Consider the following 13,336-nt stretch of genomic DNA (forward strand, 5'->3'; position numbering starts at 1 on the left):
CATTTCATAATGGGAAATGGGAGAGGCGTGGAAAGTCATTTCCTGATCTTGTTTGGCACAGAGAGGAAGAACAGTGTGTTTCAACGTCCCCTGGTTTAAGAAAGGAAAAAAAAAAAAGTGTGGGAAGGGTGCTCATTTTCATTGAGAAGAGGAAACTGAAAACTCCAAAGGTTATACAAATAGGAAGCGTTATTTATTTATTTATTTACTTATTTTATAAGCCATGGAGCCAGCTAGTGATCACTAAGTCCCAAGTGGGTGTTGCATGTTCAGTGGGAGGCTGGACTGTGTGATACTCAGGTCTCTCCTTCACACTGGCTCCAAGACTCCAGCCCAGTGATGCCTCCTGCCCTCTGGGAGAGATGCTTCTGGTTGTGGGGACCGCTTTTGTGGCTCAGCATTGGAAGCTCAGGTAAGCCAAAGGTTGGGACCTTGGGTGGAGTCTTATTTCTTAACCTGCCGTCTTACACAGCACTGATCTTGGAAGGTCCCCTAAAAGTCCTTTATCTCCCCAGGGGTGATTTTAAAAGAGGGGGAAAAAACCCTACTATCATAATGGGAACGGCGGTAAGATCAGTGCCTTCTCCGCTTACCAAAACTGAACTTCCCCTGACCTCCTGACTCATTTTCCTAACACCCGAATTACAGTCCTTTCACCTTGTGCAAGTCAAGGTGATTGTAACAAAATAAACTTTGATTTACTCTCAGATACGTGTTTTCAGCCTACAAATAGCCACTGTTTCAAGATGCAGTTAATTTTAACTTTGCCAGACAAACTTTGGAAAGCTGTAAGAACAGTTTTGTCATTGAGATTATTAGATGTCCTAATCCTAGGAACCCAGCTCAGGCATAGGTCAGCCGTTGCCGTTGGTAGGATCATGATAGGTAGTCCCTGCTCACCACAGATGCCGGGCAAAGTCGCTTCCCTCAGATGTCATTTGCATCATATCTTTCCCCTGGTGAGAATCAGAACATGCTACCCACGTTCTTAATTTAGTAATTTCACACACACACACACACACACACACACACACACACACACACCCCAAGTGCAAACACATGCGCACAAATATACTCACACACGTGCACATACACATATATGCACACACACGCATGTGCAAACGCATGTACACAAATACACTCATACACATGCACATACACACATATGCACACACACATGCATGTGCAAACATGCACACAAATACACTCAATGCACATACACACATATCCATACACACACACACACACACACACACACACACACACACACACACACGCACACACGCACGCACGCCGAGGGAGGAGCAGCGTTCTCAGAAGGGTCCCCTTCTGCCTCCCAAAACAAACTGCTTTTTTGCCCTTCCTTAAATGTTTCTCATCTCTCAGCTTCTAAACTCCCACCTGGAGTTGCTCAGACTTTGGGGCTGTTTCTAGCCTTCACCTCTCGAAAGGGGTCTTTCCTACTCCCTTGTTCCCTCGCAATAGAATGGATCTAGTCTCTCCTAGCAGCCTGGGTGCCTTTTCAAGGTGCTGCTCCCCCATTTGTTTGTTCCACAAGGGGAGGGTTTGGGGCTCTCCAGTCTCTTGCAAACACTTCTCCCAGTGCTCTGCATGCAGGGCATGCTCAGTGAGTGGTACTGCATTGCTGGGCAGTGGACGGCAAGGTGAGGGACAGAGGGAGCAGGTGCTGAGGCGGCAGACACTGATGGACTTTGTGTCTTAGCAGCTGCAAGGCTTTGAGGAAGTGGCTTTTCTCTATATGTGTCCTTGGTGATTGTTTGTACCAGTTGGGATGCTGTAAAGGACTGAACACAATTTGTGTGCAGATTTGACCCCTGACAGTTGCTTATGTTCAGGTGATTTTTATTATTAGTGGGTAGTTGGTGGGATAAAGGCGGACAGAACTGCCAGAAGCCATTTTGGAAAAAGGATAGGAGGGATCCCTGATGCTCCAAAGAGAGCTGGGGGTGTGGCTGGGAGAAGAGAGCTCAGCAGGCTGGCTCCTTGGCCACCACAGGGCTGTTCTATCCCTGTTGAGGGACAGGAGGCATTCACTGCGGGGTGGGCTTTGAAATCAGAGGGTGGGAAGATGGAAGGGAATTGTTTTCACACTTTGAACCCTTACCTCTCAGCAAGCTCAGAGGCTCAGACACAGAAGGAAGGAGATCAGAAGTCCTGAGCCAGGTACCTGGTTGGGGTGAAGGCAAAAACGAATCCAGTTCTAAGTGTGGGAAGGATTCCAGGTGCCCGTGCGAGAAGGGAGTGGGCAACACTTGCCAGCAAGATCTCAGGAGTCCTCTCCGTCTGTCTTGCCTATGTCTGCCGCTCTTTCTTCACACAGACCTTGCAGGCCAAGGTTTTCAATTTCTCAGTGACGACTTCTCTACCTTCCCTCCTTAACTGCTGTCAACAATGACCGTGTTTATTGGATTCATGTTTCCTGTTGTTAAAAACTATGTTTACAAATCCAGAGGGTTGGTGGATAGGTGGAGATTGAAAGGGGAAAAGAGCATAGTTGTTTTAAGGCCAGCCACAGGAAGAAGAGGAGAGGAAAAGGGGATTAAAGGATACAGAGGGGTCAAGGCAACGGAAAGGAAGAGATCAAAGGGGCGTGAGGAAGGGAGGTGGCAATGTACCTATTGACCAAGGTGACCCCTCTGCCACCCGCCTTGCTGTCCTGGCTGGGCACCTGCACAATTCTTCATAGCCACCCAGGGCATAGCCTCAGGGGTTTTCTTTCTTTAAACATGTTTATGAATTACATTAATTGATTGTATGTGTGTATGTATGTGTGTGTGTGTGTGTGTGTGTGTGTGTGTGTGCATGCATACACGTGTGTGTTCATCAGTGATCATATTGAAGTCAGAGGACTTGGACATCAGTGGGTATCATCGCAGGTCATCAGGCCGGGTGACAAGCAGCCATAAGTGCTGAGTCATTATGGTCCCCGAGTGTTTTCTGAAGTCACTCTAACCTGAGTCAGATGGCACTCCAGGTGTGTTTTCTGAAGTCACTCCTGAGTCAGATGTACTCCAGGTGTGTTTTCTGAAGTCACTCCTGAGTCAGATGACACTCCAGGTGTGTTTTCTGAAGTCACTCCTGAGTCAGATGCATTCCAGGTGTGTTTTCTGAAGTCACTCCTGAGTCAGATGGCACCCCAGGTGTGTTTTCTGAAGTCACTCCTGAGTCAGATGGCACCCCAGGTGTGTTTTCTGAAGTCACTCCTGAGTCAGATGGCACCCCAGGTGTGTTTTCTGAAGTCACTCCTAACCTGAGTCAGATGGCACTCCAGGTGTGTTTTCTGAAGTCACTCCTGAGTCAGATGGCACCCCAGGTGTGTTTTCTGAAGTCACTCCTGAGTCAGATGCATTCCAGGTGTGTTTTCTGAAGTCACTCCTGAGTCAGATGGCACTCCAGGTGTGTTTTCTGAAGTCACTCCTGAGTCAGATGGCACTCCAGGTGTGTTTTCTGAAGTCATTCCTGAGTCAGATGGCACCCCAGGTGTGTTTTCTGAAGTCACTCCTGAGTCAGATGGCACCCCAGGTGTGTTTTCTGAAGTCACTCCTGAGTCAGATGCATTCCAGATGTGTTTTCTGAAGTCACTCCTGAGTCAGATGCATTCCAGGTGTGTTTTCTGAAGTCACCCCTGAGTCAGATGGCACTCCAGGTGTGTTTTCTGAAGTCACTCCTGAGTCAGATGGCACTCCAGGTGTGTTTTCTGAAGTCACTCCTGAGTCAGATGGCACTCCAGGTGTGTTTTCTGAAGTCACTCCTGAGTCAGATGGCACTCCAGGTGTGTTTTCTGAAGTCACTCCTGAGTCAGATGGCACTCCAGGTGTGTTTTCTGAAGTCACTCCTGAGTCAGATGGCACCCCAGGTGTGTTTTCTGAAGTCACTCCTAACCTGAGTCAGATGGCACCCCAGGTGTGTTTTCTGAAGTCACTCCTAACCTGAGTCAGATGGCATTCCAGGTGTTTTCTGAGCACCACATTTCCCAGCCACAGGCCTCACGGTCCAGCTTCCCACAGGTTTCATGTTTATTTACACTTTCTCAGCAAAACTTTGGAGTTTTTGAGAGCCAGTGTGGCTGGTATCTTATCCTTGAATCCTTTGAGCCTGGAGTTTGGTTGCTTAGGAGGAAAAAGCTGGGTGTGGGCCTTCTTTCCATTTCCTGACATTTGTGTAGGCTGGCTAAATGATCCTAGCCCTGAAAGACTACTTCATCCCCCCAAAAAGAGTCCCTAGGGTGGCTCACATTCGTTACTGCCGACAAAGTGACCCACAGACCAGTTAAGAGCACAGTTGTGTTCTCTGGGCAGGCTAGAGGCTTAGTTGGGGTTTCAGGAAGCTCAGGGCCTATAAGTGTTGAGCTGAGGCAGAAACAGCAAAGAAGAAGTAATCAGTATGGCCTGTGATACCCATCCCTCCACAGGCAGCTGAAGGGGATGCCGTCCCTTGCATGTCTGGTGGGAGCCCACCTTCCATTCAGCTATGGTGGGAATCTCCACCCTTCTCCAATTCTGAAGTATCCTCAGGGCCATGTGATGGAGGGAGGCCGCTACTTGGAACATGGAAGTATTCTCCAAGCTCCACACTTGGCCAGCCAATATTTAAGTCTACATCCTCCTTCCTCTTGCTTACAAATCCCTCACCAGCTGGTACGCCACCAAAATGAAGACAATCAAATAAAGTGAGAGCCACAATTTTTAAGATTTCAATTGTAATAAGGTATGAAGTTGTATTCGAATTATAGAAACAGCTCTGAAGATATAGTGTGATCCTTATGACAGACATTTGATGTGTGTAAAATATTTTTATATATGTAAAATATATGTTCTGTGCCTGGGTGTGAAATCCTTCCTGTGGATATAGCTCGTGGTAGAGCTCTTGCCCAGTATGCATAAGATCCTTGGTTTAATCTAGGCCAAATTAATTATTCATTCATCTTAACCCAAAAGCAAGGTTTGGTGGTCTTGGGACAATGACCCTTTCATATCTCCTAAATAGACAGGATGCTTTTATGTGTAGGTAGGGAATCTAGGATGATGATGAAAGATTTTCATTTTTAATTTCGTCAACTATCAGCCTAGATTCTTCAGACCTCACTCCTCATGCTGGTCTAGTTTGTCCAACCTCACCCAAGCCCTTGATTCCCACGGCTGAGGGCCTGGACCTCCATCTGCTGTCCTTGCCTTGACATGTGTGTACTCAGCCCATCTAATCTGCCGAGCTCTCCTCTTCTCTTGGACAAGAGTCTTTCCACATCAGGCTCTCACTCTCTCACTGGGTCCACATTAATGCAGGGTCTCACAAATGCTGACTTGGCCATTTCTCACCAGAGTGTGATCCCAATGAGGGCAAAATTACGTCTTCCTTCTTACATTATTTCCCCCATGGCATAGCTAGACAAACAGCAAGGCTCCCAGAGCTTTCTTGAGATTCACTAACCCTGAGAATGGGCTGGTGGTGAGCTATGGAGGGAATGCAGCCACCCTCTGGAACTGAATACAGCTCCTTACTTTGGCTAGGGGGGAAATTCCAGAAGACTTTAAAGAGTGATGACTGGAACAGTCATGAAGCACATTTTTGACATGAAATATGCCACTACCCAAAGTCAAGGGGGATGGCGTAGGAGAGGAGACTATGTGGAAGAGGGTGGATGGAATTCAGCTTGGGGTAGCTTCCATTCTGTATGCCTGACCCAAGAAGCTCTGTGTGAACATGAGGATGAAAGAGATAGAATGCGTTCCTCCCCGGAGCCTCGGAGTTATGCCACTTGACTTGTTATCTGTCAAATCTGTCATCCATGAATTTTCCAAGTTCCCTTTACCAAGGCCGAGAACTCTGTTTTCCCAAAAGTGAAGGTGACCAGCACAATGTGGTCTGAGAACGTCTCATGGCCTCGGAGGAATGCTGTGGACAGGGAATGGTCCTAGGTATAGACATGTCCCCTTCCCCCTGTCTTTGGCTGGCTGGTTGACTTCCAGGTCCCCTTGCCTTCATAAAGCCCTTGGTGTGCCAGGAACTCCCGGGTCTGCTTAAGAGGGAATTTTTGGCCCCCGAAGCCTAACAGCATTGTCAGAGTTGACCATCCAGAGAAACTCCACCCCAGGACCAGAGAACTTAGAAGTCCAGTTCTCCATTCCCAGGGAATTTGGGCTCCATTACCTGGAACACTTCCTTACCTCCTTCCATTTCTTCTTACAAAAGACTACCCTGAAATGGCTTCTATGGTCTTTTCTCCCATCAGCCACTTCTCTTTTCTCTGAAGAGTCTTGTGTTCTGAGTTGATTGACGTATTCTTGGAGGCCTAGTGCTTTTAAGTTTGCAGAATAGATTTTCCCCCCTCTTTGGTTAAATTTTAGGTATTTTCCATTACAAAACCAATATCAACTGAATACATAAATATATGCAATCTATTCCTGCTCATATTTAGTTTTTCTCTGAAGGTAAGAAAAAAAATATAATAAAATGTGCATAGAAGTTATCTCTGAGGAGAGGGCATATGGAGAGAAAAGTTTAAGATTTTTAATTTTATTTTTAGGGATGTGCAGGGATTTTCTATATTGATAGGTTATATACTACCTCCAGCACCCCCTTTGCACTGTTTTGAATCATTCATTTTTTAAGTAATGGAAGGGGCTGGAGGGATGGCTCACTGATTACAAGCGCTTGCTGCTCTCATAAAGGACCAGGGTTGAGTTCTCAGCATGTACCTGGTGGCTCATAACTGCCTATAGCTCCAGTTCCAGGGCATCTAGCAACAACCTTTTCTAGACTCTCTGGGCTCCAGACATGCATGTGTTACATAGACATACATGTAAGCACTCACACATACACATAAAATGAAAACAAATAAATCTTTTTAAAAAAGGAATAGAGACTCGGGACAAAAGTTAGAAAATACATAAAATTGTACGTAAAAGTTATGTAAAAGTTCAATAAAGTAGTTGGGAAAATACTGCCTATAGCCAACCACACAGACACAAATATTTAACCTTTCTGGCTTTTTTTTTTTTTTTTTGAGACAGAGTTTCTCTTTCTAGTAGTTTTGGTACCTTTCCTGGGTCTCACTCTGTAGCCCAGGCTGACCTCGAACTCACAGAGATCCACCTGGCTCTGCCTCCACAGCGCTGGGACTAAAGGTGTGCGCCACTGCGGCCTGGCCTAAGTGAGGGATGTATTTAACCCCTTTCTGACTTTTTGATGCTTCCTTCCATGGACTTTTTGCTCTTTTAAATGTGAATGTAAGAAAATTATAAAATAACGAGGATATAAGAAAAATCATTAAGAAACCATGACAGTCTTTTCCCAACGTCCTAACCATCCAAACAATGAAGAAATGTGAACTCGTTTTCCTCCAGATCCTCTTTGATTTCACATCACAGGTTAGTGAATCACAGACTAACACAGTGTTTCTTCACTTATCTCCACTAAAATGCAGCTGGATCCTCCCCAGACTTTTCCCTGTCATGTACATTGCTGCAATGTGGAACATTTAAGACTGCTTTCTGAAAACGGAACCACGGAGTGCCAACTCAGTGGTCCTCTCTCGTTATAATCAAGTTGTTCTCCAAAGTAGTTGAGCCATGCTATAGCCCCGCCTGCAATATATAAAATCTCATTTCTTTTCTCGCTAATCTTCTGGATCACTGTACAGTTTAGTTATTGTCAAATTGATGCCTATTGTAGATTTCTTTAATTCTTGCCCATCACTCTCAGAATTTTTGATCTGAGAAACCAAACTTCTTTAGTTCTAATAATTACCTTTATAAATATTTCTCTTCTCATTGTCTTACTGAGGTCTTTTTATTCTGTGTTTTGAGACATGGTCTCATTATGAACCCTGGTTGGCATGGAACTTGCTGTATACGTAGACCAGGCTAGCCTTGAACTTGCTTTGGCCCTCCAGCTTCTGCCTCCTAATCTGAGTGCCGCCACATGTGGTGGCATCCCCTTCCTTCAGAGAGCTATGACTAGGTGAGTATTAGAGCCTCTCCCTCTTGTTTTGTTTTGTGTTTATTTTCTGGTGGTGTTGCACATTGAACCCAGAGCTTCACATATTCCAGGAAGCATTCTACCACTGAGCTACAGCCTCGTGTGTGTGTGTGTGTGTGTGTGTGTGTGTGTGTGTGTGTGTGTGTGTGCTCATTGGCACTAGGAATTAAGCTGGGGCTTTGCACGTGCAAAGCCCACATTTTACCTCCAGACTCCACACATAGCTCCTATACATTTGCATTTTAAAAGTTTCTAATACATCCGTGCAGGATCTGCAGTGTTGATTCCTTTCTTATTTCGATGATCGCCGTTTTCATTTTCAAATGAAACAAACTTAAAAAAAATTCTTGCTAGAGACTTTAAAATAATAAATATACTAATAATACAAAGGGGTACAAAAATGAAGATAGAAATGTTATAAAAATAAAAATAAGGGGCTGGAGAGATGGCTCAGAGGTTAAGAGCACTGACTGTTCTTCCAGAGGTCCTGAGTTCAATTCCCAGCAACCACATGGTGGCTTACAACCATCTGTAATGAGATTCTAGTGTGCAGGCATACATGCAAGCAGAATACTGTATACATAATAAATAAATAAATATTAAAAAAAATAGGCACAATGACAAGGATGTATATAGAAAAAAAACCTAATTGGGAAATTGAAACTGAAAATACAAAGGGTAAAAGAAAAAGTGAAGACAGAAAACGTTACAAAATAAAAATAGGCACAGTGATAAGAATGCATATAGAAAAAAACCTAATTGGAAACTGAAACAAAAAAAGAACAAAGACCACATCATGGTCAGACAGAGGCTAGTCCAAGGAATAAAGGGATTTTTAAATTGTAATTTCATTCTTCTTGTTGTTGTTACTGGGTATGTGTACTTGATGTGTGGGAGGGCTCTGCATGTGGAGACCAGGGCATTCTTTGTGGAGCTGGTCTTCTCATTTTACTTTTCCCTTTGGATTCTGAAGACTGAACTCAGATCACCAGACTTATGCAACAAATGCCAGATGACCTGCTAAGTCATCTGGCCATCCCTAAAGAGACTGACATTTTAAACGTCAGACAATGTAGTGATCTAATTCACACACAAGCAAACTGAAGAAAAAAATAATAATATGCACACCTCAAAAAATGGGAAAGCCCAAACCACAAATAATGCACTTGATGGAGAATGTCTACCAGATTCTGGCAGCAAGGACTATGTCTTTTTCTCTTTCTTTCAATGCTCATCTGTCCTCCATGGTTGGTTTAAGAAAGGGCTGGGTGGGTGGGAAGCATCGGAATATGGTTCACTGAGTCGTGTCTTAAACTCTTAAGTGACTGACAGTTTTTAAAAATTAAAAAAAAAATGTGTATGTGTATATACGTGTGGGGGCATATACACATGAGTTCAGGTGCCCACAGAGGTCTAGAGAGGGCATCAGATTCCCTGGAGCTGGAATTACGGGGGCTGGTGAATCATCCAGTGTGGGTACTGGGAACCAAAGTCAGGTTGTCTTAAAAGGCAGAAAATGCTCTTAACTTCTGAGCTCTTTCTCCAGTCCATGATCAACAGTTTTATCATCTTTAAACATTGGCATTTTCCCTCTCTCCCTCGTCAAATTCTATAATTTATTCCACTTTATTATCTTGTCTCATTGGCAAGGGCTAGGACCTCCATATAATATTTAACAAAGGCAACAGCATAGATGACTTTCTTATTTTTTGGGTACAGGGTCTCTCTGTGTAATTCAAGCTGGTCTAGAATTTAAGATCTTCTTGCCTCAGCTTCCTGAGTACTAGGACTCCAGGCACATGCCACCACACCCCCAAGAACAGATTGATTTTCAGTTTTAAGTGAAGTCACATCTGTTGAGAAGAGCATTTTATTTTTATATTAATATTACAAATGTTACAAAAATACGTTGCTGTTACAAACACTTTATTTCTTGCATTAAACCCTGGTTGGCCATGGTGTGTGTGTGTGTGTGTGTGTGTGTGTGTGTGTGTGTGTGTGTGTGTGTTTGTGTGTGTGTATTTGTTGGTTTTGGGTTTTTGTTTGTTGGTTGTTTTGTTTTGTTTTGTTTGAGACAGGGTTTCTCTGTGTAATTGTCCTGGCTGTCCTGGAACTCGCTCTGTAGATTAGGCTGACCTCGAACTCACAGAGATCCTCTTGCCTCTGCCTCCCAAGTGCTTAGGTTAAAGGCATGCAGCACCATTGCCCAGCAAACATGGTATATTTTTGTGCCCTTTGTTCTTGTTATCCTTGATGGATTTGATTTGCTGGTATTTTATCTAGATTTGATAATTTGATTATTCTCATAAAATGAGTTAGCATTCTGTCTCCCGTTTGCTGTTCTCTGGAAAAGTATATGAAATTGAGGATTTGGAGGTTGATAGAAGCCCTCTGTAAGTCTTTCTGGCCTGTCGGAGTTTTATTATGAATGATTTAAAAACTACCATTTCGATTCCTTTGTGCTATAGTTTTAAAAGTGCTTTGACCGGGCAGTGGTGGCACACACCTTTAATCCCAGCACTCGGGAGGCAGAGGCAGGAGGATCTCTATCTCTGTGAGTTTGAGGCCAGCCTGGTCTACAGAGCGAGTTCCAGGACAGTCTCCAAAGCTACACAGAGAAACCCTGTCTCGGAAAAATAAATAAATAAATAAATAAAATAAAATGGAAAAAAAAGTGCTCTGTTTTTGTTAGTTTTATCTTTCTTGACTAAGTTTTGGTAAGCTGTACTTTTCCAAGAAAGAATCCATTTTTAGAAAAATCTATAGCTTCAGTTTCTGGCTGGATATAAATGTGTTCTTTGATGGTTTGAAAAGAATCAGTTGTGTCTGTATTGATTTCCCTTTTCTGTTCTTGATATTGTTTACCTGTGACTTCCTCCTTTTTTCTTACTCCGTCTTATCAAAAGTACATCTGGTTTATTATGCTTTTTGGAGAACCAGCTCTTGGACTGTACTGTGTGTGGCAGGTTCTAGCTGAGCATCAGAATGTACAGAATGGATAAAAAGCCTTGCTTTGCCTTGCTTGAAAATCTTTTCTAGCTGCTGCTGGTGCACAGCTTTAATCCCAGCACTTGGGAGGCCGAGGCAGGCAGATCTCTGTGAGTTCAAGGCCAGCTTGGTCTACAGAGCGAGTTCCAGGACAGCCGGGGCTCCACAGAGAAACCCTGTCTTGAAAACAAAATAAAACAAAACAAAAAACCCAAAATCTATTCTAATGCAGGAGATAATAATTAAAAACAACAAGTCCCATAAAAAGTGCAGAGTAGCTTAGAAGAGGATGGTTTCTACTAAAGTAGAGAGATCAGGGTAAGAAAGACTAAGGGGATCTGAGGGGAGGTACAGAGGAGGAGAGAAAATGGCATCTGACAGGCAGGCTTGATGGGGCAGAGGGAATTAACCATGCATGTGCCTATCAGAACATTCCAGAAAGAGAGGACAGCCAGGATCAAGAGCTTCTGACAGAAGAGAGAACCAAGGGGACACCTAGCTGGAACAGAGTGTGCAAAATAAGATTTAGGGAAGTGTAGGGGGCACAGAGGTCTCTGTGCTCACAGACGTGCCCTAGGGGGATCCCAAGGGCTGACTGAAGATTCTATGTCCTAGCTGCCTTTGTTCCTGTGCCATACTGGGTCATCAGAGACCCTCTGTAGTTTTAAAGGCTGTACGGACAGCCCATGACCAATGACTCCAATAGAAGGGGGTTATACTTTCCTGTATTAGAATTATCAGATGATTCACTAGTTGCGGTGGTAGTATTGCTTGCATTTGTTGTAATATATCTCTTCCCCCACAAACTGTGGAAGTCCTGAGGCTGCACAGTGCCAGAAGAAGAATCTTTGTCAGCCCAATTTAACATGTTAGTACATTTTAAAGAATCCCGTTGGCCTCCAACAGCTTGGAAAGGCCAGCCTTTAGACATTGGCCAGTGTGGGGGCCATTGTTGTTAATTAATAACTGAATGATCTGTCCCAGTGTCCAGAATGCCGCTAAAGTGATAGTTTTCAATGTATAAGGTCAACACAGGACACCCATCCACTGATAACCATCTTGTCCATAAAGTCAAGGGATTTAATCCCATTGCCGTAGATCCTGTTGTTCCTCTTAAATAATTGGATACTGCTTTTGAGTCTAGTTTATTTTTGGTTGTCTGGGTCAATTTCTGCCTTGATTCTGAGGCTGGATGTTGCCACCTTGGGAGTTTAAAGGCTTACCATCCTTGTCAAATTTGGATAGACATTTATTAGCCCAGTGTTTTCCCTTTTTATCATGGGCAAAGGCAAAGGCCAAGGCCCAGATTACTAGATTTTTTTTTTTTTTTTGCACTCATTTTTCCAAGGTCTTTTATTTCAGAATTCCAAGCAAGATCTCTTTTGGAAGATTTTCAATAGCTGCTGCAGTGAGTGTTGCAACACAAGACAAGCTGCCAGGGTCTTGAGTGGCTGCACCCCAATACAAAAACCAGCGTGCTATGGCAGCTCCACACTCTGGTACTCCATCAAACACGAGCTACCTGATGAGGATATCTGCAGCATCCCCCTGAGCTACTTTCTGTTGTTCTGCTCTCTTAATGAGAGCAAGAAACTCAGGCCAAAGCTCGTTAACCTTCCGCTTTAAAGTAGCCAGAGAATGCACTTTCTCTATGATCAGTATTTTTCCAGGCTCACAGTACACAAAGGCATGCTTGGTCAAAATATTGGGCGGAAACATTCATTTGTACTGGAGTATCGCTATAGTATGCCCTCCGCACAATAGGAAGTCTGTCCGCAATAATAGGGATGTTATTGTTAAGGTTTCTTTCTGCCTGTTCATCATGTTCATCATATTAATTTGCTTTCTGTGTTAAGTATTGTCCTGAGATTGAGGAAATTTTAAATACTTGCCTATAGTCCCAAGGAGCAACAATACCTCTGTTTAAATGTTCCGACATTATATCAATAAATGGAGCATGTATGCCATTAGCGGAGACCAGTTTTCTGAAATTCTTTAAGAACTCAAAAGTAAGTGGACAATATTGACGCACATATGGGTTCCGAGGATTTAAAAATCACAGGCATCGTAAGAGCCGTCACGATAGGGCATTTGGTCCAATCATTTTCCTGTTGGTTATGTCCCTCATCTTCCACGATAGTCTCTTAAAGTGAAGGAGTATATGCAGATTGGCGAGAATGAATATTTGTTGTAAATGTATATAAATATGGGGTGTTTGAAAGGGGAGGCAACATGTCTAAACTGGTCTCCTTGAATGTAGGAGCAGTAGTCCCCTGCGGAGACGTGTCCAGATGATCCTCCTCATGTGGTCCTCCCGAAGAGGGTTCAACCAATACATAATTACAGTCTA

The 13,336-nt window shown here is 43.8% G+C and overlaps 1 protein-coding gene across 1 annotated transcript in view; it reads left to right on the forward strand.

Moving 5' to 3' along the window:
• The first annotated feature begins 199 nt into the window (after positions 1–199).
• Positions 200–13,336, forward strand: part of Pla1a (phospholipase A1 member A) — a 35,400-nt gene continuing 22,263 nt past the window's right edge. The window contains exon 1 of the mRNA XM_059277175.1: positions 200–412. Coding sequence (XP_059133158.1) covers positions 340–412 — 73 coding nt within the window. The 5' untranslated portion in view covers positions 200–339. The remainder of the gene's footprint in view (positions 413–13,336) is intronic.

The sequence above is a fragment of the Peromyscus eremicus genome, chromosome 12 (genome assembly GCF_949786415.1).
Source record: "Peromyscus eremicus chromosome 12, PerEre_H2_v1, whole genome shotgun sequence".
NCBI lineage: Eukaryota > Metazoa > Chordata > Mammalia > Rodentia > Cricetidae > Peromyscus > Peromyscus eremicus.